Source organism: Agelaius phoeniceus, chromosome 6, assembly GCF_051311805.1.
Source record: "Agelaius phoeniceus isolate bAgePho1 chromosome 6, bAgePho1.hap1, whole genome shotgun sequence".
NCBI classification, from domain to species: domain Eukaryota; kingdom Metazoa; phylum Chordata; class Aves; order Passeriformes; family Icteridae; genus Agelaius; species Agelaius phoeniceus.
In genome coordinates, this window is record NC_135270.1 from 47,689,143 (window position 1) to 47,712,518 (window position 23,376).

Consider the following 23,376-nt stretch of genomic DNA (forward strand, 5'->3'; position numbering starts at 1 on the left):
CCTCCTTTAATAAAAACTCCATCTCGAGAATTAACCACTGAACGGCTTGAAGCGTTGAATCCAGAACCATTCGCGGCAGCACTTAGCACACAATTAGCAACCTTCGGAGAGCACACCCTTCCCTCCTGTCAGGAAACCTCAGCAAAGCCAGCGTGCCGCAGCCTGTGGCGCCTGCAGATCCTTTCCCGCTGTCCAAGAGGCGGCGGCGGCCTCAGGCAGCTCGCTGTGCCCCTCCCGCAGCCGGGCCGGGCCGCACAAGCTGCAGACTGAAACTGCTGCCATTGCATCCGCACTTCATGGGAGGCATCGAGCCAGGGTCGCGCAGCTCCGCGCCATCCTTTACCCCCCAGAACACCTCTCCCCACAGTTCCGCCACCTCACGCAAGCTGGTGCCTCACGGCACCTCCACCCGCACAACTCCGGAGGGTTTGCCGATCTGTGTCTCTCTAAACACAATCGCTTTCTCCCCCTCAGGCACCAAAGCGCGTTTTATGCCACTCTGGGCGCCTGAGGAGGCCGAAGCGCAGCAGCCCCGGGGCTGAGGGCAGGCCCGGGAACAGCTGAGCATCGATGAATCGAGCAGATGGCAAAATCACCGCACCTGCCACGGCAGGGCAGGCACCGCTACCAAAACCAACCTCAACGTCCCCAGAGAGGCCCGAGGGCCACAGACAGCACTGTGTGCTTCAACAGCTGTTCCATGGGATAACCTCTGTATTTGGAATTATCCCACATCTGAATGGTACTGCAAAGGTATTCAGTACTTTTTAATTCAAGCTCAGTAGAACTGAGAAATAATTGTAAATAACTCAGAAACTGTCAACTAAGGTGCGCCACTGGGCAGGTATTTATAGCAAAAGCAGATCTACAGTAACTAACACGTCACCGATCACTTCCTCAGCAGGTGTCCTCCAAAAAGGAGCTGAAACAAGGGAGAAACACCAGTCTCAAACCTTTAGTGGTCTGGCCAAGAATCCATTTTGAGGTAAAATTTATAGAAGAATTTCAGTTTACTAAGAACATTCACTATGTTCTAAAATTGCCATATAGCACCCATTAATTTTAAATTTGTTGCAAAACTATAGTTTGCAATTAAAATAGTAGAGAAGGCAGAAAGGGGTTTTTGCCATTCTCTCCATGTTGAAAGATGAATAATTTCTCATTTTCATATGGCATCCTGAGAGTTAAGTACCAAACAGACTATATAAGATGCAAGCTTGGTCAAAATTGACAGCATGTTTGCCCTTGTCCAAAGTGGTTGGAGAAGCATAAAAATCAAACAGTCCAATTCTAGAGTGAATTGTAACTCACTTATTATTGTATGTTCAACCCTCCTGTAGTCTTCAGTAAGAAGGTGACAATCAAACAAAAAGACTCCTGGTACACCTTGTATGTTATATAAACAAACCCAACTTCACCACATAGACATGAAAATCAATACTAAGGCTTGTGAAGAGCTGTTGCAGACAGACCTCCAGCACAGTCAATCACATTTTTGGGGGTTTTTATTTTTCCAAGGACAAAAAGTAGAACATCAATCTGTTTTATTTTAGTCTTTATTATAAACAATTCTGTAGTTTTCAGAATGGGATTGCTACATATTAGATAACAAAAACATCAAATGAATCAGTTTTATCTTTTACTAAATTAAATCAGAATCAGCAAAAGAAGTATTTTTTTAAGGATTTAGTCTATTGCAAGAACAGCTTTACAAACATGGAATTAAAGATACACATTTGATCATATATACATAAGCAGCTGATGACACTCTGGACAGAAACATACAAAGAACTTCTTTGCACATAAATAGATTTTTTAAAGAATATTTCTTTCACATGTGTACAAAATTATTTTGCTTCTATACTGAGAAAAGTTCTTGGAGACAAACAAGGACTTCTAAGAGACAAAAGCCCACACAGGATGTGGGCTGTCATGCACAAAAGAATGTAATAATACAATTTACACAGCATTCTTATACAGTACTTGAGCTTCTTATATACATACTTACAAGACACTTTTGTACATGAGATGCCACCTTTGCAATTGGAATGGCACCTCCCCTGAAAGGCTGCATTAGTTCCAGTGTTTGTATAAAAGATAAAACAAGTTTCAAAAGGCAGCACCACTCTGCAGAGTAAAGGATCCACTGAGCTGCAGCTATAGTGAAGGCAGTGGGTTAATTCTGCTGGCTTCTGTGTTTACACAGCCCAAGTGGGAAAGGTTGAGATATGACCCTTGAAGTATATACAATACCTTCTACAAAATGTGTCTGTGGCTAGAAAAACAGATTTTACCAGATCCATGGCTAAAGCCACACACTTTTGCTCTTCATCTGTTCTATGCTACTTAAGTAGCTTCTATCTTTGGGGGAGAAGTCTGGCTTTCATATGATCTTTTCAGTATGGTTATTTATCAATGGTGGGGCTGAGTTTAGCACACACAGGACCTGTGAAACTTTTCTTTAATGCATGCAGAAAGGGTGCACAGTGCAGCAATGACATGAGACCCTGCTAAGTTTCTGCTGGACTGGGGAATGCTTAGAACCTGTGAGAATCAGGTGCCAAGTTTGCTGTGAGATTAGGTCAGGCTTCCACTTTGTTTTAGGCACAACAGTGTCAGAAGGATGGCGGTTTTGCTCCTTGATTCTCTTCATCACACTTTGTCCAACCAGGAAACAGTACCCAGAGAAAACTCAGAGCAACCTACAGGTGATGCCTTTTAAGACCTGACTGTCTAGATAAATGGTACCTGGACATCAGCCATACCAAACACACACTTTACAGCTACACTGTGGCTCACACACAGCCATACTCATACCAAACTGTCTGCTGATCCCCCTGGGGGTCAGGAGACCCAGGAGTGCTGTTGGAGCTGTTTCCTCTCACAGGCTCCTCCACAGCCCCAGAGCTGCTTTCCAACAGCTTACCCCGGCACTTGGTAAGTAGGGCATCACCCTGGCCTTGTCCTGGGGAAGTATTTGCCTCAGTGCTGCTGCAAACAGCTCTGGCAGGGGCCACTGTGGCCACCTCCTCAGTACAAGGTGCTGACTTGGGTTTGACTTTGGAGGGAGTATGGGATGCAGAGGAGTAGTGTTGCCCAGCGTTCACACGCTCTTGCTGCTGGACATTCAGACTGCTGCTGGATGCAGTGGGTGAGGCAGAGAACTGATGGAAGGAGAGTGGCCTCTCATCTTTTGGTGGGAGCAGGGAAAGGCGCCTCGCTTCGAGCTGCCGACAGCGGGAATCGACAGCTTGCACGGAACCTGCCACCTTTGCGGACTGCGGCCTCTCCCTTAGGGGTGCCTGGGAGCTCGTTGGCACAGAGGCCCTGGTGCTCTGGCAGACAGTGTCCTTGCCCCCGTGCATCTCTGCTCCTGACTTCTGAGGGCTCTCCTGCCTGTAGGCCTCTGGGCCAGCAGCCCTGAGGAGGTCTGCAGAGGCCAAGCTGAATGCCCTGTTCAGTGACGTGCTCCTCCTGCTGGCGGTTCCAGGCTGCTGAGGCTGTGCCATTTGCCGCACCCCGCTGGCACACTGCTGATGCGCCGGGTGAGGGAGCTTAAGGGACCCTTGGGGGTTTGCCAGAGCATCAGGTTCAACTTGTCTGAGGTTTGGCTTCATGTAATTGTCAGGCTTAGCCGCTCTTCCTTCTTCACCAGCCACAGCCATCTTCACAGTTGGAGCAACAAGACTAGTGGGCATCTTAGCAGCCTCCTTTCTGGATGGCTGAACCAGCAAGTTTCCAGCAGCTGAAGGCTCATTTGCTTTCCTAAAATAATCACCAAGCAAGTCATCTCTGTTTGTGGAGGTGTCCTGGTGTGAGAAAATATGCATGTCACATTAAAAACAACACATTTTGTTTAAAGAATCATGCAGAACACTGTATTCACAAAATCTTCCTTCCCACTTAATTTAAACCAAACACAATAATAAATTTTTACACAGTGGAAACAGAAGAATGTTTAAAATGGGTATAAATCTAACTCAAGGAATAATGTGCTTATTGTAATTAGATTGTGACAACTTGCTTGCCAGGTTAATTGTCATAATTTTAAAATAATTTTGGTTGCAACCTGGACAGCAGCTCTTTTGCTTCCTTTCACATCAGCCACTGTCACTTTAACATCAATATCATATTGATGACATCAGACATTGGTATCAGCAGATATCAATTATATCTGTCATATTCCAGAATACAGTTCATCTGGATAACTCTACTGTAACTTCAGGAATGTAACAGAAGTCAATACCTTGGGGAGATGTGCTAGCATTACAAAAAAATTTCATTCCTTCTTCATTGATTCTCTTCTCCTCTCCCATTCAATATACAATGTATGTTAAGAGCTGCATGTACCATACAATGAAATAAACAAAAATCATTACAAAAATTGTTTGCCTACAATGAACTTACAAATTTCAAGTCAGACAATTAACCTGGCAGTAAAAGAGTATTTCATGGGGATGGTCCATGCAATCAAAAAATGGTGATGTTTGAACAGCTGCCACTGTACTATTAGTAAAAGACATGCTCAGAACAGTTAAGGGACATGCTCTCATTACAAACAACAATGATAAACAAGCTAATGAAATTTACTTCTTTACTCTTCTCTAGGGAGCATGTTTAAAGCTTAATACACTCATTTCACTAGTGTTCCAAATATTTCTTCCAGTCAAAAAACTCATTTTCCATAAGCAAATACCATCAATGGCAATAGTGCAGTGTGAAAATTTCTAAGCTCAACTAAGTGTTAAAGTGTTAAAGTTATTTTTAACTTTATTTAAACAGCTGTTACGGACATTAGCATTGCAGAATGACGAGTCCTCCGAAAGCACGCATGTGTAAGAACAAACGCTGCAAATACTTCATGAGCAATTAATGCAAGTGAACTGGCAGCCTTTAAAGTAACAACTAGGAGTTACAGTATGCTTCTGTAGGTATTAATATGCTAGCAAAAGCTGTGGTAAGTCAGGAGCTGTTGCCTTCATAATAAGAACAATGGATACCCTGGGGATATAGAATGAAGCAGATCTCCTATTTCCCCTGCCTGTTCTGTGCCTCATGCTGCTGGGATATGAAACACTGAGGACCGATTCGAGAGACTGCGAATGTTCCTGATGAATGGAAGGACATAGGGAGTAGCAAGAGGGATACAGTGCATCAGCTTCTAACAGAAACTGGTGTAATGAAATCATTTCACTCTCATTTAAACTGCGCCGATGCTGGAAAGGAACAGGATGACAGAAAGAATGAAAATGGACATGGTCAGGTAGTTACAGACACACAAAAGTAATAATTTTAAACATCTCTACAAGCTAAGAATTGTACTTAGGGTAATGAGGGAGTAGGAGGTATATTTCAACATTACTGTGAAAATTCAAGGACCAGAATTTACTGATGCCACAAAATGGCACAGCTCTGCTGATTTCAATTCTTTTTACCAAGGCATTCATAAACCAGAAATCTCCATTCACTTACACTATCAATGAACTGTTTTTAAGATACTAACCTGTTCAATAGTGCACTGCCTCACTATTGTACAGCATGTCTGAGTAGTGAAAGACAAATGCCATCTTGAAAACAAACATTTAGTTCTTGAAAAAAGCACTTCAATGAGTGACAAATTCTTGCAGTCATTGAACCAACAGGGCAGTGTCAGTCAACACACAAACATGGTGAAAGTATCAAAAACTTCCTTCTGCTAGAAGAGCCCTTCTCAAACACACTGATATTTTCAGATTATGAGATGGTTTTAACAACTGCGTATTTCGCACTTTAACTGAAAATTATTCTAGGTTTCATTCCCAATTTTAGATTTAGCAGCTGAAAATTACACAGAAAACGTACCAGTTTATAAATAAAGATACCTGGAGCTGAGAACTGATGATACGAGACTTGACCACAATTATTTGCTAGCAAAAGTACTTGCAGAGAATTATCTGATTTGCCATAGCTGATAAACAAAAATAAATTAGCAGAGTGCTATATGAAAGCTAATTTTACCTTAGTTATTGAAACTGTCTCATTTGTTTTGCAAGATTTGATAGTACTTATGTATATGAACAAGGATCATCTTGTCTCTCTCTGTTTCCCTATGCCCTCATCCTCCTAAATCAGCTTTGAACAGTTTTTTGACATCTGAAATGGGCTATCGAGCTCTATTTACTTACAGTTGGTAGAGACAGCCTGTTGCTCTCTTCCAAGAACTCTTCCAAAGTTACCATCTCACTGCCAGGCGAGGCAGATCGCTGCCTGCCTGTGTGAGACTGGGATGGATTGCTCCTCTGTGGTGTATCACAGGACATCAAACCATTCCTGTGGGAGGAGGACTCATGCCTGCTGCCAGGGCTTAAGAAAGCAGCAGCAGAGTGAAGGGAATACGTATCTCGGAGCAAGACTGGTGCCTCTCTGCTTGGCACCATATCTTCACTGCTGAGGCTCTCAGTTCTACCATGGATATGGTCTAAGGAACCTGAGGAGAAGCATAAATACCATTAATGACACTGCTCTGACATAATTTCAGTAGATTTCACACTCAGGTGGGAACTTATCATCCAGGGCTGTTTCCACACAGACTGGGTAGCATTTTTTACCTTCATTTTTTCTCCTACAGAAGCTCAAAGCAATCAGAGCTTTGAAAAATCCAGGACTACTAAATATCTTACAGCACCTTAAACAAGCACAATTACTTCACCAGAAAATAAAAATAGCACTGGGAATAGAATAAAAGCCTATTAGTAAGATAATGTTGGGGTGCCTCTTTACAAGCTGTGTGTCATTGAACCATCTCTCAGTCTTGGCTGTGTGATCTGAGAGTTAGAACCTGACAGTGGAAAAGCAGAAAGCGGATTTTTCCCCAGTATCAGGTCTCTTGGCATCCTTGAAGGATGCCCAGTTTGCAAAAGCAAATCTCGAGAGCACCCTGATTCCATGCACAAGCTGTGTGCAGAGTAAGAACCACAGAGATCTCTTGTTAGAGTCTAAGAGTGGCCTGATATTTCCCACAATATGATGCCAGTCAGACTGAAGCAAAACTCGACTGTCTGCCTTAAAAGCCACCCCTTGCCAGAATCAATCTTAGAAAAGCACTTCTTGCCAGCAGTTTTGATTCCCAAGACAGCCATGTCCAGACTGCATAATCATTACCATTTCAAAACAAGTCTTCAAAATTAATTGGAAGGAAAATGGCATTTTACACACAGTTTCATGGAATTTCACTTCCTGTTTGTCACAACTCAGCTGTAAAAGCTTTACCTTTCAAATTGAGAGGTGAACTACTGCTGGAAGCGTTCCTACTGCTCTCTAAACTGTTTGGCCTGGACACTGAAAAACACAAATCAAGCATTGAACAAACAGATCTTAAGTTCCTTTGATTCTCTAAAAGACTTGGCTACAGTCTCCCTTCTGAAAATAGGACCTGTGCAACTAAGTCACTTTGAAAACATTAACAACATAATAAACACAGGATGCCAAGATCAGGACAGAGTAGAAAACATCTTCATTTTTCAAGTTGTTTAGGATCCATCTTGTTTATCTCATTTTTTGCACAAAGAAACACATTCTGGGTTTTTACAGTAACTATAAATAATGCAGATATTGAAGAAGTTCAACATTAAGTTGCTGTCTCTTTTTCAGTTTTCTTTGGAAGGAGCTGGTGGCCAGCTTGCAAATTCAGTTTTCTGCAAATTCAGTTTTCTCTAAGCAGGCAGTGCTGTTGCTTCAACAGCATTCCCACTGTGCATCCACAAGCCCCACACCAAATTTCTCTTACTGCTGATTCACTCCCTTAAGGAATTAAACATTCTCCAGAAAAATCAACAACTAACCTGTAGGACATGCATTAAAAAGTCTGTTGGTGGTGGAAGGCAACTTGCCTCAATGCCAGCATTGCTTTGAAAATTCATTTTGGCAGAATATCCACAAAAAGCTTCAACAGAAAACCAGAAGCAGTTAGAATCCCATTCCCAAAATGGTGCTGAATTACTACACCTCCTTCTGTAATATAAATGCAACTAAACCACTCCAGGACAGCTCATGTGGATGCAATGAAACAAGTCTTAATGCAGATGTTTGGAGCACTCACACATGTTACAAGCTTACCGTGCCGTCTGGTGCTTGCAAACTCCACCTCTGGGGACTGCTCACACAGGTTATCTTCTGAATTATAGCCTGGAAAAGAACATAAAACTTAAAAGGCCAATTGAACATAGATAGGTTAATCCTTCAGGTCTGTCCCAACACATTCTAGCTGTGTAGAAGACTGAGGTGATCAAGAGGGTTTTATAGGCCCATCTTCTAAGCACCATGCAGGGAACCACTGAAGAACTGACTCTCAAATATGCTCTGCCAAGTTGATGACACTACAGGAGTGAGTAAACCCCACACCTCATCAATTAAACCATTCAGCAGATAAAGCAGGAGTGAAAATATCAGTGCTCTGCTCTTGTACTTGAATGCCACTAGTAGCCTGGCAGGAGCTGTGAAGCAGCCTGCCTGGCACTACCAGCTGCTGTACCAAATGCACACACACCTTTTGGCCTGCTCTGGAGCCGGGAGATGGGGGTGGAAGTGTGCACATGAATGGCTGAGGTTGAGTAAGTCCTGGCACCCATTTCCACACAGCTGGCTTTTGCTGCAGAGTCTGCTGATATTTCTGCAGCATTATCATTGCTGCCTCCATGATGGGAATTCCTTTTTTGCTTTAGGTCCATTAGCACTGGTGGGAAGAGAAGTAAATGAATAAGACTCAATGAAAAATAGCATTAGGGGATTTGTATTTATCTGCCCATACAAACATGACAAACAGGCACAAAGAAACTGCACAACAAAGGCGCTAATTTGGCAAGCTTTTCCATAAACAGTGCAATAGTGGATAGGAAATTTCTGCCACCAGCTTGTCAATCATGTGTGCTCTCTGTAAAGTGTGGGAGTGACAAGGGCTGCTTAGTGCCAGTGGGAGGGTTGATATTATACATGCAACAATTACTGTGAAAGGAGGAAGAAAAGGAGTAAAGACATGAATTCAGAAAAGATAAGTGAGGTGTGAAATTCCCATAACATTATTTCTCGTAGGTGCATTTCATAAGAACTTACTTCAGTAATAAAATAGAATAGGGAAAGAATGACAGTAGTCATGCTCTTACTCAAAGAAAAATAATGCTGATTTGAAAATTATCTATCATGATCCGAGCACTAAGCTAACTGCTTTCAGGTTTATATCTTTGCTGTGGATAAGAGCTCAGTCTTTACAAGGTTGAAACTGCTCTTACAATGTCCTGGTGAAATGATTTTTAAGTGAAGTTCCTGGGATCTTAGCAGGAGAACAAAAAAAACTCTGCTAGAATATCATTTAGATTAAGAATCTGAAAAATTATTTTCTACTGATAAAGCAGGGTAATTAATTTCTTGTAATGTCAATGTAATGCTTCAAGGCACACACAGAACAAAATTTAAAACGATTTACTGCAGAAAACACACCTAATGAGATCCAAGATTCTAGATTTTATACATTTCTATGGAATACTTGATTAAATAAGAGAAACTAAATGTTGAAAATGCAGCAGAGTGCAGCAGTCAAAATAAGCAACTTGCAGAGACAATGGACAGACAGTTCAAAGCACAGAGCAACTGTGAAGTGGTATTAGAGAAATGGACCAATGTGCTGTCATCTTAGGGGGCCCCTGGAAGCTGACTTCATTCAGGAACAGTATTTTCTCCGTAGGTCTGTATGGGCTCCACAGACTGGGCCAGCACTTGCTCTCAGAATTGAAACATATGCCAGGCCTGCAGGGGCAACTACTGGCTAAAGGTTCACATGCAGATCTGTATTTCTATTTGACTTCCTAGATACACTTAACACCTTTCATGGATGCCAAAAAAATTAATTGCCCTGGAGACTAAGATTCTCCACAAATCCCCAGATGGGCAACAAAAACCAGGCTGCTCTGCCAGAGTCCCTGATTGTGCCACTGGGGACAGTTCTCAGAGTGAGAAGGGAAACAAGATCTTCTGGCCTCTCTGCTGAGCCCCCAGTAGCACACTGCCCGTGCTGCATCCAATTCTCTAACAGGTGGGGACTGGACCTGCACATTCATTTCAGAAGCCACTAGGTCATGAATATTAGGCAACAAGAATTCTGGGCAATGGATTAATGAAGGTTATTCCCAGCCTTAAGAGAACAAATCTACATTCTTCCAAAAAAATCTGTTGAAACTGAAGCAGAAGAAACTGAAACGTCAGCTCAATTTAAGATGAATTTTCTGAATTAGAAGTACAAAACCTTGCTAAATATCAGGTCTGAATGTGAGCATCAAGACACTTGGCTGAGAATAATTTTTCCAGTAGCTTCCATTCAAAGCTAGACTACTCAAAAGCAGAAAAAGGTGTTACAAAACCTTCCTTTTTAAAATAATTTAGTAGCACAGACTATTGGAAAAATCTCTGGAGCTTGAGACTGTATTTTCATTTTAGTAGGACTACCACACTATAGAAAGCATAGCAACAGCAAACCAGTTCAACACTTTAACTGGACACAATGCAAGTACACGACTGCAAGAAAATACTGAAGCGAAGAGCAACTTCACTTACTGACAACATGCACCACAGCCAATATACATACGCAAACTGCATGCCATGGGGTCCCCTAAAGTGTGCTGCATTGAAGAAATGATCCACAGTGTGCAATAGTGATTCATCTTCTACAGGAAAAATTAAGTCCATGTTCACTAATCTTTGCTTGTATTTAGAGTATTGTATAGACATGCTGAGTGTCTCTATCAATGTGCGTGTTCTTTTATGGCATGTGGGATTTTTTTTTAATTTTTTTTTTTTTAAATATTTGTCAGAAATAAATGAAGATAAATGTCACAGAGAAGGTGTTAGAAAACTCCCAGTTCCGGGAAAGAAAGAATTTCATTAGGAGAGGATGGGATGTCGGAAGAAGACCAGAACCGGAGCCGATTAGAGAAAGACTGATGATTCGATGGAGACTTAGGAGACTTTTCTTTATCCTTGCTTTTGCTTCTCAAAAAGGCAATCTTTTTGCGCTGTGCAGCTAAATTGTTATCACCCAGGTATCCCGAAAAGAAGAAGAAAAAAAAAAAGTAAAAAAAAAAAGCCTTATAAATAAAACTTAAAATGACTTAACACAGATTAAAGACTACACAACCAGTAAAAACAGAAAAGGCTAAAACAATGACTAGCACCTATAATGGAGGACTGATGAATGCATGAATGCATAGCTAAACACATCTAATCTGACTCAGATTAATGTATAGATTAACACATACACATAATATTTAAGCAAGTCCACTGAGAAATTACTGTTAGATCATTCAAAATGTTTTTGCTTTGTAATATAAAATTAAATTGGTGTACATGTTACTCAGTGATAACACTCTCAAATTTCCTATATGTCTCCTAGGCTTTAGTACTGGTGAGCCTCATCTCCACTTAAGTGTGTTTCATGTATCATGAAAATGAATGAAGCCCCAGAGACCTTCTGTTGTCTCTAGCACTCTACAAGGGCCTTGTTCCGTGGCAACCCAAGCCCAACTTCCCATGCTGAACTTGGCATGCATGTTTAACACCTAGAACCATATGGATAATCTTATTCCACAAAACATCTCTTTTTACTTTAAGTGAATAAATGACCTCAAAGAATTAGAGTAGAGAAAGGGTTTTACTCAATCAAAACAAAAGCTTCAGACAGACAGATACTTGCAGTAGTTTATAAGAGTTCTTTTCTCAGCTACTCCCCTTCTGTCTCCCACCCCTCACAGGTGGAAGACAGGAATTATTATTCAAATTTCAATTTCAAGATTGCTTCTTGGAAAGTATTTCTGGAGTATAAAAATCTATATATAGAAGCTGACAGAAATTATCTCAATGGAATAAACAGATCTTGGGACATAATATATTACCTTTAATAAGGGTGAAGAGTATTTATTTTGAGAAACTTTCGTTTAAATTTCCCTTAATTAGGAACATCTGATTTACTGTATAAACTAACTTAACAGAAAATCATTCCATCTTCCTTACATATTCCTTAGTGTTAAAAAAATAATTTCATCATTTTACATGAAAAAATTCCTAGTTTAATTCTAAATCAAAACATCGTATTGTCTCCATAATTACCACATTATGATGAATTGGTTATTTACAATAAATGGGTTATTTGTTCTGCACGTGCACCACCTGCTGGCAGTGGCTGTCAGCCAGCTCATACCCCTCAAAGAGTCTGAACCACACACTATTCCATAATCCAGCTTTAAACGCTTTGCTGCAAAACCCCAGTAAATGAGGTATTAGAACAAACTTATTCAGTAACAATGTATTATGCAATACATCTGGGCAAACAGAGGCTGAAGGGGAGAAGTAGTAGATAAAAGGAAGAAAGCAAACTAAAACAAAAACAAACCTATGATCTTCTAGAAATTTACTCAAATTTCTAGCTTAGGGTATTATGCATACTAAAACTTCTATTGTACTAAAAAAAAATCCAAACAAACAACCCGAAACCAACTAACCAAGAAAAAAACCACCAAAAAAACCCTAAAACAAACAAAAAAAGGACATGAAATATAATGTGATTGGGCATTAACATATCCTATATATTAAATATTTTTTTTAAAAAATTCAGCTCATGAATTTAGGCTGGACATTCCTTACCTTTGTTTGAAGAACACCCAGGGCTCTCTCTCTCTTCTACAGGGTTTGACCCTTGAGAGGTATTATCCTGAGCCTCATGTTGATGTTTCAATTTTTGGGAGGCAGATGGAGAGTTTACCATCTCTGGAGATTCAGAATGCCATGTGGAGCTTTCTGCTGCTGGTTTCAACCGCTCCCTTGGGGTCTCCTTCTTTGGCTTGATAAATTTGACTAAGGCTCTGGCTCCAATCCAGGGGTTTTTCCTGATAAAACAGGTTTTGTGAATGGATTTCAGAAACTGCTACAAGAAATACTCCCCTAAGAAATTTACAGCTGTGCTAAAGCCATCAAGCCATCCTACATTTTTTGTTTACTGTCATGAACTGGTTCAAAAAATGCACCATGAATTTCACAGCACTTGAGATCCATTTCCCTACTGAAGTCAAAATTACTTTTACAGAAATATTTCTTCAGCATGAGAAATGTGAGAAAGACAACTGTTCTCTCTGCTAGAAATCTAAACTACACAGATGGGCCACATAAGACATTCTTACAGCGTGACAAACTCCACTACAGGAACAGACTGAAGAAGAAAAATGAAAGCTGCTTTGAAGCCTCTTTGCTAAGGTTATCAGTCAGAACTATGTATAGTGGAATTAATTTGGCTCTTTTTTGTTGTTTTTAGTATAATTTTTAAGTCCTTCTGTCTAACAGACTGGTTATCCCTTGCTTTGAAAGAGCAGCTCTGAAAGCTCCTAGTGCTGATTAGTCACCATACTGGGAGCAAAGTGGTTCTTTCCCAATTATTTTGGGAGTTTCAGATTCTTGTATTAATACAGAGGGCCCCACATGAGGCCCTGTACTCTACATTAACTAACCTGCTGCTTCAGGGAGTATCTTGCAGAGTGAGAGGGAAGAGACAAGTGGAGATGACACCATCCATAATTCAGATGAATTTTCTGTTATCCCCAGTTATGGAAAGCCCTTTCTTGCCCTAACTGATCTGTGCAGCAGAACTGAATCCATGTGGAACTTACTTTTTTGGAGCAGGATCATAGAACTTGTACTGGTCCATTATCTTCTCTTCAAGTTTTTCCTTATGTCTTCTTAAGGCATTCAATTTATCACTGCGAGGGGGGAAAACATATTCTGAGTCATCTGTATGAAATTAAGCATAATGGAAAAACTGAAGACCAGAAGCCACCAAGAGAAGGAGACTGAAATATATTCCTATCCTGAACCTTCAGGATTCACAGTCTGTTTGGAGAGGGCCAATGCAAAAGCCTACCAACCATGCTGATGGGTGATTTTTGTGCAATAAAGCATGAAAGGTGAAAGAACAACAGTAGATGGTGGTACAAGATTAACTAATATCTCAGGCAGATTTTGTTTGGTGGGTGTTAAGACTAACTGTGGTTTTTATTGAGTGTTTTGTTACCCTACACAGGGAAATTGGCAAATCTTATTTTCATTCAAGTAGTAAGGCAAATGCGCCTCCATCATAGAACAGGCAGACACCAGGATAAACTGATCAGAGAACATCTGAACTGTATTCAACCTATTTCAGCAATTTCTAACACTTCAACCATATAAGCCAGTACTGCTATAAAACTCAACTCAGTAACTCCCACATCATCCTCATGTGTCTAAACTAAAATTCTTGGGATTAAGAACATTTTTCTTCCTTCTTTCATACCTATAAGAGGAATTCACTGCAGTGAAAACAGGATTCTTTGTAAACACATAGTATCTTTAAACAGGGTATTTCACTTCAATGTGTCAACCTGGGCATGAAGGATACAGCAATGTATGTTGATGTCTGTATCCTTAAAAACAACATCAAAGCAGGTATTTCTTGAAATGCAAATGAAAAAAGCAAGAGGAGTATGAATATTTACTATTCTTCAGGAACCTAAACACAAAATAACTCTCATAAGACTATATTTTTGTTGCAACTTGGCTGTTTTCCAAAACCTTAAAACCCTTTCCCAACCTCCTCTTCTTTGAGAAGTACCACTGGGTTTAGCATTCCATCTTTTCTGACTGTATTCTCCACATAGGTTCATCTGTATTATTTGAAAAGAGCTGTGTTCGCCCAGGTGTTTTGTGAACAACCCTTTGCAGTAAGGCAATGTAGAAACATTTTGTGCTTTCTCCTATTACACTTATCCCCTACCAAACAGCTATCAACAAGAATTATCATTTCACTGCCTGCTCTTCTAGTCCTGATGGATTATTTGTATTCTGCATTTGTCTAGATTACTTAAGGTTTCACAATTCAAATCTCTTTTTTCTTACATGTACTGTTTCTGTTCTTCATGATACTGCTCCTTGCTCTCCATGTTCTGCTCCAATAACATCTGATTCTGCTGGCTCAGCATCTGAATCTGGCTCAGGAGATGATGGTTTTCTTCTTCCAGATTTCCCTTTAGACGGGACAGGAGCTATTAAACAAGACAAATTAATCTTTCCTCTTCATCTGGCTTCTCTGGAGTGCACCATAATCAAGATAACACAACAGCATGGTAACCTAAGATAAAAACTATACACTTCAAACTATGTGGGGGTGTTGTTTCATAGTTTAACCTTCTATATACAGCATGTCCAAAGCTTCACACCATGTATGGCAGCTCTCTAACCCAAAAGCAGCAGTAGCTGGGTATTCACAGCTACTCACCTCACAGTGGTTATCCAGCTTGGTCAGAGAGATATCCATGGATTGGTGCTGTTCTTTCAGCTCATCATAGCGAGCTTGCCAACGATTCAACTCCAGCTGAGAGTTGTTCAAGGAAGTTTTCAGCTCTTTAGTGTGTGAATGGAGCCCTTCATACTCTGCCTTTAGCTGGTTGTGCAAGAAATTCACCCTAAACAGGAAGAAGAGAGCATGCTTATGACAGACACTTCACAGAAAGGACCTCACATTAAAAGACCACACCATCAGTTCACAGCTCTCACTAAATCAAACATAGTTCCAAAGAGTAACTCCTAAGGACATTTTTATTCTAAGCATTTCATAGAATTTTAAGAAGCAGTGGTAATATTACAAAAAATTTCAAATTATAAAATAACTGAAAGGAAAATACATGAAAAATAAAACTGCTATTTCTTCAATACGTAAGAAACACACCACAAATTTCTGAGGCACAATGTATTTAAGAGCATTGGGATATAAAGGCAGATCTATTTGGCACAAATAAAGAAAACTCACATGTTGTTTTTTTATCCTAATGCATGAAATATGAACATTTAAGTGTGAAACACTGTGGTGTTTTAAGAAGATACTGTGGCATTCTTTTACACTTTTAGGTAAATCCAAAAATGTCTACAAATCAGGAAGGCACAACATTAAATAACTAGATGAACAGATTAAGTTCTGTATCTGCTGACAGATAACCCTGGTTCTGCCAGCCCTGCAATCAACATTATGCAACATCTTTGCCCCTAAGAAAATGAATTAGGAACAGCAAACTTGAGAAAACCTCTCAAGAGCTCTGTACTGCTCTAAAGTACACTCATACAATTGTAGCTCAACTTAAAATGTGATTTTTAAATATGATTCAACCTGACATTGCTTTAACTTGATGTGGTCTTGGCCCGTCATTTGCACCAAACAGATTCTCAGAACACCTTTGTAGTATGAACAAGGCTACAGGGAGGTTTGTGGCTCTCAAAAGGGGCTCTGCCCTAAGTTAACAGCTACCCACTGATCAACAGTCTCTAAGACTGCTTCTAATAACAGGAATGGCAATCTTCTCTGGGCAGCAGAAAATAAACAGTGGTAACTCCTAGAGCTAAAATCATATTATATAAAAACCACAGATCAGTACTCCTCAAGGGGAAAAAAGCCAGTATAATTTGGGGCCTTGGCATTTGTAGTTCTGCCTAAAGGCAAGTGCTTGGAAACAATTCATTGCAGAAAATGCTTTTGAACTGAACCAACCACATGTGGACGTTTATCTTCTATGAGCAAAGCTCCCAGGGCTGAAGCACCAAATAACAGTATCAGTTGACAGTATTCATGAAGCTGACAATCTTTAACAAGTAAAAATTACCAAATTAACAATACAAAATAGAGAAAAAAGAACAGACACATTATATGAAGGTACTTCAGAGCTAAAGCAACACATCCATGTTTTGCCTAATTGACTTTTAATTGATATATTTAACAATTTAGCAAAGGAACCATACCTATCCAGTTCCTCCCTCAGCTTCTGATTTTCCCCAGTGGTTATTGCATTTGATCTTCTCTCTTGTTGCAGAACCTCTCTCTCATTTTTTAAAACTAATTCCAACTCTTCCAATTCTGCTTTGTGTTTCGTTAAACTATTGTATCTGCAAAAGGAAGAATAGCATACACTCAGCTTTCATTGAAACATTTTTCTTCCTCTGGGTTAATATTTTTAATAGGTAATACCACAACGATTAGAAAGCATTTTTTTCTGGCTTTATTTCTTTCATCCACATTTATGTGGTTGAACTTCTACCAAAGCTGAAAAATTCAACACTATGCATGAAAATTCAACTTAGTATACAAGTCAGCAGAGAAGACTTTAGGAAAAGAGAAAGAAAAAGCAAAACATTTTTTAAGGAAACAGGAACACAACTGCCAGGATTTTACTTCAATTTCAGATTCTGGTCATTTAGTAAAAGCATGAGATTCTGCAGAATGAGTGGAAACTGCACCACTAAACCGGAATCCCAGTCACAAATAATTGAGAGTGGCAAGAGTTAAAAACCTGACTAGAAAGTAGCTCCCAAAAAGCAAAAGAAAAACAATGCAATGAGGAAGAGTTTGTTAGGGAGCCACCTAATCCATATTAAGTTATATGCATAGGTAATAGCATCCTGCACATCTACTAATCTCCTGCATATTCCAGACAGATGATGAGGTATCAGTGAAATAGCAAAACACCTTTAAGCAGAGGCTGACTCACCTGCTTGAGTTTTCATCAGTGAAAAAACCAAGAGCAAAACCAGTGTAGTATATGGTAGAGATAATTCCTGCTATATATGTGTATAAAATATTGTAGAATCTAAGATATGTCTGTGACCACCCTGGCTGGGAGCAGAGTCTTATGTTTATTCAATTAGTTCCTGGACAACATTGAGATAATATCAAGTCTGTTAACATATGAAAGAAACCTTCCTGGGCCATGACTGTCAGTTTCCTTGGAATGTCTAAATCACTCACGGGGACCTGCACCTGGGAAGATTGCATCTACCACTGGGGGACCTGCACCTGGGAAGACTGCATCTACCGTTCTCAAGAACCTCAAGAACCGGTATCACTCTGCTACATACAAATACAGACTCTGCCATCACTCTGCTACATACAAATACAGACTCTGCCATCACTCTGCTACATACAAATACAGACTCTGCCGTGCTCAGACATCCCATCCGTCTGGACACCTGGACCTACCTTTGTCTATTCCTGCACATGTATGGCCCCAGTTCTACATGTGAAGAGACACAAAGGAACGTGCCGATCATCCCTGCCTCAGGCAGAATAAACTGTACATAAGCTGACTGCTTGAGGCATTCGGGGTGAGCCACTGGGGAAACGCTGGCACTTTGTCAGTCGGGGATGTTGGTTCACCCAGCGCCTGCACCCAGGGCTGACGCTGTCTTGGCTGTGGTGGTTTTTCGAAATTCTATTTTTTGTTATTGATCTAATAAATCTTTGTTAAATTTTTATTATAAATTTGGCTGCCGATTTGATCATTTATAACACCAGTGTTCACATCCAGGCTTCCACTATTATTTGGTTTGTATAATTTGTGCATAAACCATTCAGGGCAGGGAGATGGGGAGAGAGAGAGGGCTGACGGCATCTCTTTAATTTTGATCTCTGGAATGCTAAAGTAACCGAGGTGTGGAACAACTTCCCTGATATTTGGCACATGGATTAGGCAGGCTCAGCCTCCCTGAGGTGCTACACCACCTGCATCCAGAAAACTGAGAAGAACGGGGTGGACTGACATCACTTCACAAGGCAGCAAGCTGTTCCCAGATCTTTTTTCCCCTCTGGTGGATTCTGTCAGAATCTGTGGCCACACAACACCAGCAGAGGCCACTGGGGCCATTGGTGCAGTCAATGTCAAAAGTCATCAGCACAATTTTGGTCACTGTAATAAAAGGGTATTGCCCCAAACTATCACATACATCTGTGTCAAAAATGGAGAAACACTCTTCCAAGCACTTTTAAAAGAGAATCTAAGTGGAAGATGCAGCATTGCTTAAAAAGCCAAAGAGAACAAGCATCTTTCTGTGACTCTCATGCCAGCAGAGATGAATGCAGAGCACAGTTACTCTGCAGTCATGAAAACTTCAAAACAAAACCAAAACCAGCAGACAGCACCAAAGAGTGACTCCTGCCAACTTGTTTTTCTTTCAGGCTACCATTCCATTCATCCCAGGGTCAAATTACAGCCTGTCCCAAATTCCAGTCCATTGAAGGGCCACACAGGAAAGTACCTGTCTCCCAGACAAAAGCTGCTTTATACTACTCATTCCCAGTAACAGCAGTAGAGTTTAATTAACCTTATTTATTTGTTTTCTTGCTCCATTCAGCTCTGGGACATTTCAAATTCAATGTCCATACAACAAATGGAAGAACCTGAAAGCAGAGGAAGGTTTCACATCTAGCTCCAAGAAGCATTTTAGACAAACTGTGTGCCAATGCAGAGTCTGAGAACACAAACTCCAGTCAGTCCTTTGGCTGTCTCTGCAGAAATTGCACTGTAAATTCTTTTGCTGTCTCCGCATGATAGGGCTACTCTGTTCATTTTTATCCATGCCCTCTATGTTTTAAAGAGGGCTCCTTAAAAGAGAAGCAGGATACTGGTCCAGCATTACCAGCCAGGCACAGCACCACAGGCTGCCACATTGAGCCTGAGGCAGGCCACAGCTGCTCCCCTAGTTGTTAGGTGAAAGGTAAGAAAGAGGAGAGAGACTGTCTGCAAAAATGGAAATGATTGTTCATGTCCGGAGCCCTAATGAAATCCTCAGGCAAAATCTTCTTGTAGTAGAGATTCAGCCTGGAGTCTACAATTTGAGCACAATCTGTGCAACCTGACAAGCTCTACCACCAGGGACCAGGTTACCCTTCCTGGAGACTATTCAACACTCATGTTCATTTCACTTTTTAAAGCATCAGGCTCTTAGAAGAGTTTCAAAAAGATTTTCTCATACGTGCATATAGAATTCATTTTGGCTCTGACATAATCTATTCCTGGGACTGAGTAAATGTAGTCCTCTTTACTCCTTTTGGCTTTTATTCTTTTATTCTTTCTGCTGCTTTTTGAGGAGAAATACTATGGGTAGATATTTGTGAATGAGACAATTTTGAAAACGCTCAGCTATGATAAAAAGTGTGACAAAAGGAACCCAGAAAAATAACTACCAGGCAGCACTGGTAACATAATAATACAACTGCCTGCTATATGTAACCCTACAAAGCAGGGATTCTTTTCCCAGTGTCTCTGCAGGATTAGACTTCTCCAACCTAAGCCACAAAGAAATGCTCAGGAATCTGTTAATCATCTGTAGCTACAAAATTATTACCTTCCCTTAGTAATATGCAATATGTAAAGCAGTTTCAAAAATACAGAAGAAGCCAGCCTGTGTGTTCACTAAGACCATCAGACAGACACCTCAAAGTCAAAAAACTGCTATTAATGGTCAATGACCCTAACATATTAATTCTCTTCTCGCTGAGCCAAACCCACACAACTGTGGTTTCCTGGGCTATGACAGGCCATTTCACTGCAGTTACAAACAACCCATTATTAAATCCCCACTGCAGTGTTAATATGTGCAGAAAGAACCAAAAGCGGTTTAATTAAGTTTGCTTAGGTGCAGAAAATATCCTGTGGTTAGAATGCTGCAGAGTGAACTACACAAACCTTTGGGACCATGGCTGTACATGTTGTTGGATGTGCACAAGCTAACTGAAGTTGCTGTGGATCTTCCTAGACCAGCTGCAATCATAGGTTTGTGTGGAAGTGTAATCCTGCCTTAAGCAACAGAATTCTGATTACAGTGCTGCCAACAGCTGAGGAAAACCAATCACCTTGGAGTTGTGACATGCAAAGCCCATCTCCTAAACACCACAAAGAAAACTTCTTGGTTGCACTGAGCTGCTCTGGGGAAAACTTAGCAGGTGGTGCATTCTAGCTGAACTTGAAAGTGAAATATCCCATCTTAGCAGTCACAGACCTTAGTTAATAAGAAGAGGTGTAAGAAAACTCTTTTTATGCTACTCTTTCTCCCTTCTGCTCCCTTAGCAGCACATGATGGAGGGAGAACAAAATATGCACTAAAAAAGTAGCTTGTGGCTTTTTTCCTGACAGCCAAATGGAGTCCTTGGACAAATCACCTTGATAAGTATCTTTTAAGACTGATCTGCTGAGGAGGATACTGCACACTTAGTACTGCCAAACTCAACTTGTTTTGAGTATAGAGAAGGCCACCATCTGCTCCCCTGCAACACCTCTCACTGGGAGTCACATCTCAGAAAGAGTCCAAACTGTTAATGATTACAGTGGTGACCCTCTATAGATAACCTATTCTTTGAAAAACACTTTTTCCTTAGGCTAGAGCTGCTTAGTGTTTGGTACTCATCAAGCAAAGAAAGAACACAGCAAATTGCCTTAACACACTGCAGTGTAGTAATCTCAAGCAAAGCCTGAATCAATGAGAGCCATTAATCAGTCTGAGAAAGACTTGGTAAGCAGGAACAGTGTCTGTGTAATCACTTACAGCTCATTTAGTTGATAGCCAAGCAGCTGTCCTGTCACACAGCCCCAGTGGATATTTTAATCACAATAGTTTACTCCTGTACTTCATAAAAATCTACCCCACATTGTATTTGCCAGCTCCTTAGTCTTTTGGGAAGAAAAGTTTAGCACCAGTTTGCAGTCCACCATCAAGGATCACCACTAAGCTGCTCTGAACCCAACTCATGATCTTGCACAGAAATTAAATCTAAATAAAAGTATTTTGAGGAAAATCTCTGAAAAATATAAGAGACGTCTGAGAGGTAGGCAGAGCAGCATTTTTGTAGTAGTACATTATGTGTATTGTTGAATCCATGCACAATTGTCAGAAAATGACAGTGACTGAAGACTAAACAATTAACATTTTACTGATTTCCTAATTCAACTGAAGGGCCTGAAGCAAAAACTTTAGATCATGAGAACTACAAGAAAATTATTAATACATCATTATCTTATAGTTAGGTCAATATAGCTTCCTTCAGAGAGTCTCCTTTGACATGACACAGATGCCACAAGGTTCAATGATTGAAATTTCTCAAGATACACACTACTCATATATAGGTGACCTGCAGACTTTATGGTTTGAAAAGAGCTCCGCACAGTAGAATTGGAGAATGTTTTTAAGGCTGGATGATGTTATACCACAAATCCTTAAATGCAGTAGAAGCATTTAAGTTACATCTGACAAAGCATCCAAGATCCAAGCCTATGTTTGCTGAGTATCACCAGAGTCACCTCTGTTCTGCCACCTTTAGAGATCTAAAATCTAGAGCTTTGCAAATATTTTCATCTAATGTCCCAATGACAATAGGAATGACTAGGCACTTTTTCAGGGCAACAACTTTGTAATTTCTGTTTGTAATTGGAGACAACACTTGAAGCTAAAATTGTAACATAGACACATTCTCACTACACAATACCCCGAGCAGTGAGCGTACCTCTCACGCAGACCTTTGTGCTCCAGATCCAGGGTTTTGTGTAATGTTTTCAGGCAGCTGTGCTGATTTATCAGCCTTTCATACTCTGCAGACTGTCGATCATGCAGTGAAGCAAGGTGTTCATGGTCCTGAAGCAATGACTCATATTCAGCTTTCAGCTGCTCCTTCTGTTTCAGTAGATTTTCATTCTCGTTCTCCTTGGCTGTCTGCTGATTTTGCAGTAAAGCATTCTGGGCTGTCAGTGAAGCACTCTGGGAGCTGAGAGTTGAATTTTCTACCTAAAGTTTTGCAAGTAAAAAGTAAATATTACTTATCCACATCTACTGGTACATACAACAACATTTTGTAGCAGCTTACATCCATATAAAGTTAGTCAAGAATGCCTACGCTTCCTTGTTGACTTAAGACATCTATGTACAATTTGGCATCATTTTGGGATTACTGCTGGCAGTATGCATCACATAAAGCTATGCTGTCAGCAGTAAGAAAACTATCACAATAACCTCTAAACTGAAAATACACTGCTCTACCAGAAGCTCTCATCAAAGACCAAGATGATCTGGAACACTCACAACTCAACTGCATCTCTGACAATCATGATCAGAGTTAAAAGTTACCCTGTATTTGTGTATAAGTAATGAAACTCAAGTTCACCAAAACTCAGAAACATTAACTGCACCAGTGTATGTGAACAACACTCCTAACACTGTGTATGTGAGCAGTTCTCCTAACAAGTCTGGTTTCAGTAGAGGATGGTGCACTGATTTTATGTAAATCAATTAGGGATGGGAAACAATTAATGAGAACAAAGAAACCCATCTCTCCATCTCAGAACATGCAAGAGGAAGACCTTGAAAAGCAAAAGTCAAGAAAAATAGAGTTAATCCAATGTTGTCCTTTGAAACTGGCCTTCTTCTCAAAGTAAGTTTTTTTTTTAAATCAAGTAATTTTTAAGAGTATCTTTTCCACTGGCAACTTTGACATTTTGTCTGAAAGTCTGAAAGCTGTGATTGGAG

The 23,376-nt window shown here is 40.4% G+C and overlaps 1 protein-coding gene across 3 annotated transcripts in view; it reads right to left on the bottom strand.

The window, feature by feature from the left end:
- Nucleotides 1-1,538: 1,538 nt before the first annotated feature.
- CCDC88C (coiled-coil and HOOK domain protein 88C) overlaps nucleotides 1,539-23,376 on the bottom strand; it is a 97,082-nt gene continuing 75,244 nt past the window's right edge. Inside the window, exons 20-31 of one of the 3 annotated variants that reach the window (XM_054635327.2) lie at nucleotides 22,361-22,638; nucleotides 16,831-16,974; nucleotides 15,320-15,506; nucleotides 14,941-15,086; nucleotides 13,680-13,769; nucleotides 12,664-12,905; nucleotides 8,525-8,710; nucleotides 8,095-8,163; nucleotides 7,249-7,317; nucleotides 6,165-6,466; nucleotides 5,001-5,216; nucleotides 1,539-3,809 (exon numbers count right to left, since the gene is read on the bottom strand). In XM_054635327.2, the coding sequence (XP_054491302.2) occupies nucleotides 2,796-3,809; nucleotides 5,001-5,216; nucleotides 6,165-6,466; nucleotides 7,249-7,317; nucleotides 8,095-8,163; nucleotides 8,525-8,710; nucleotides 12,664-12,905; nucleotides 13,680-13,769; nucleotides 14,941-15,086; nucleotides 15,320-15,506; nucleotides 16,831-16,974; nucleotides 22,361-22,638 (2,943 nt within the window). In that variant the 3' untranslated portion in view covers nucleotides 1,539-2,795. The remainder of the gene's footprint in view (nucleotides 3,810-5,000; nucleotides 5,217-6,164; nucleotides 6,467-7,248; nucleotides 7,318-8,094; nucleotides 8,164-8,524; nucleotides 8,711-12,663; nucleotides 12,906-13,679; nucleotides 13,770-14,940; nucleotides 15,087-15,319; nucleotides 15,507-16,830; nucleotides 16,975-22,360; nucleotides 22,639-23,376) is intronic. The other 2 variants (XM_077180624.1, XM_077180625.1) reach the window with 2 other exon arrangements.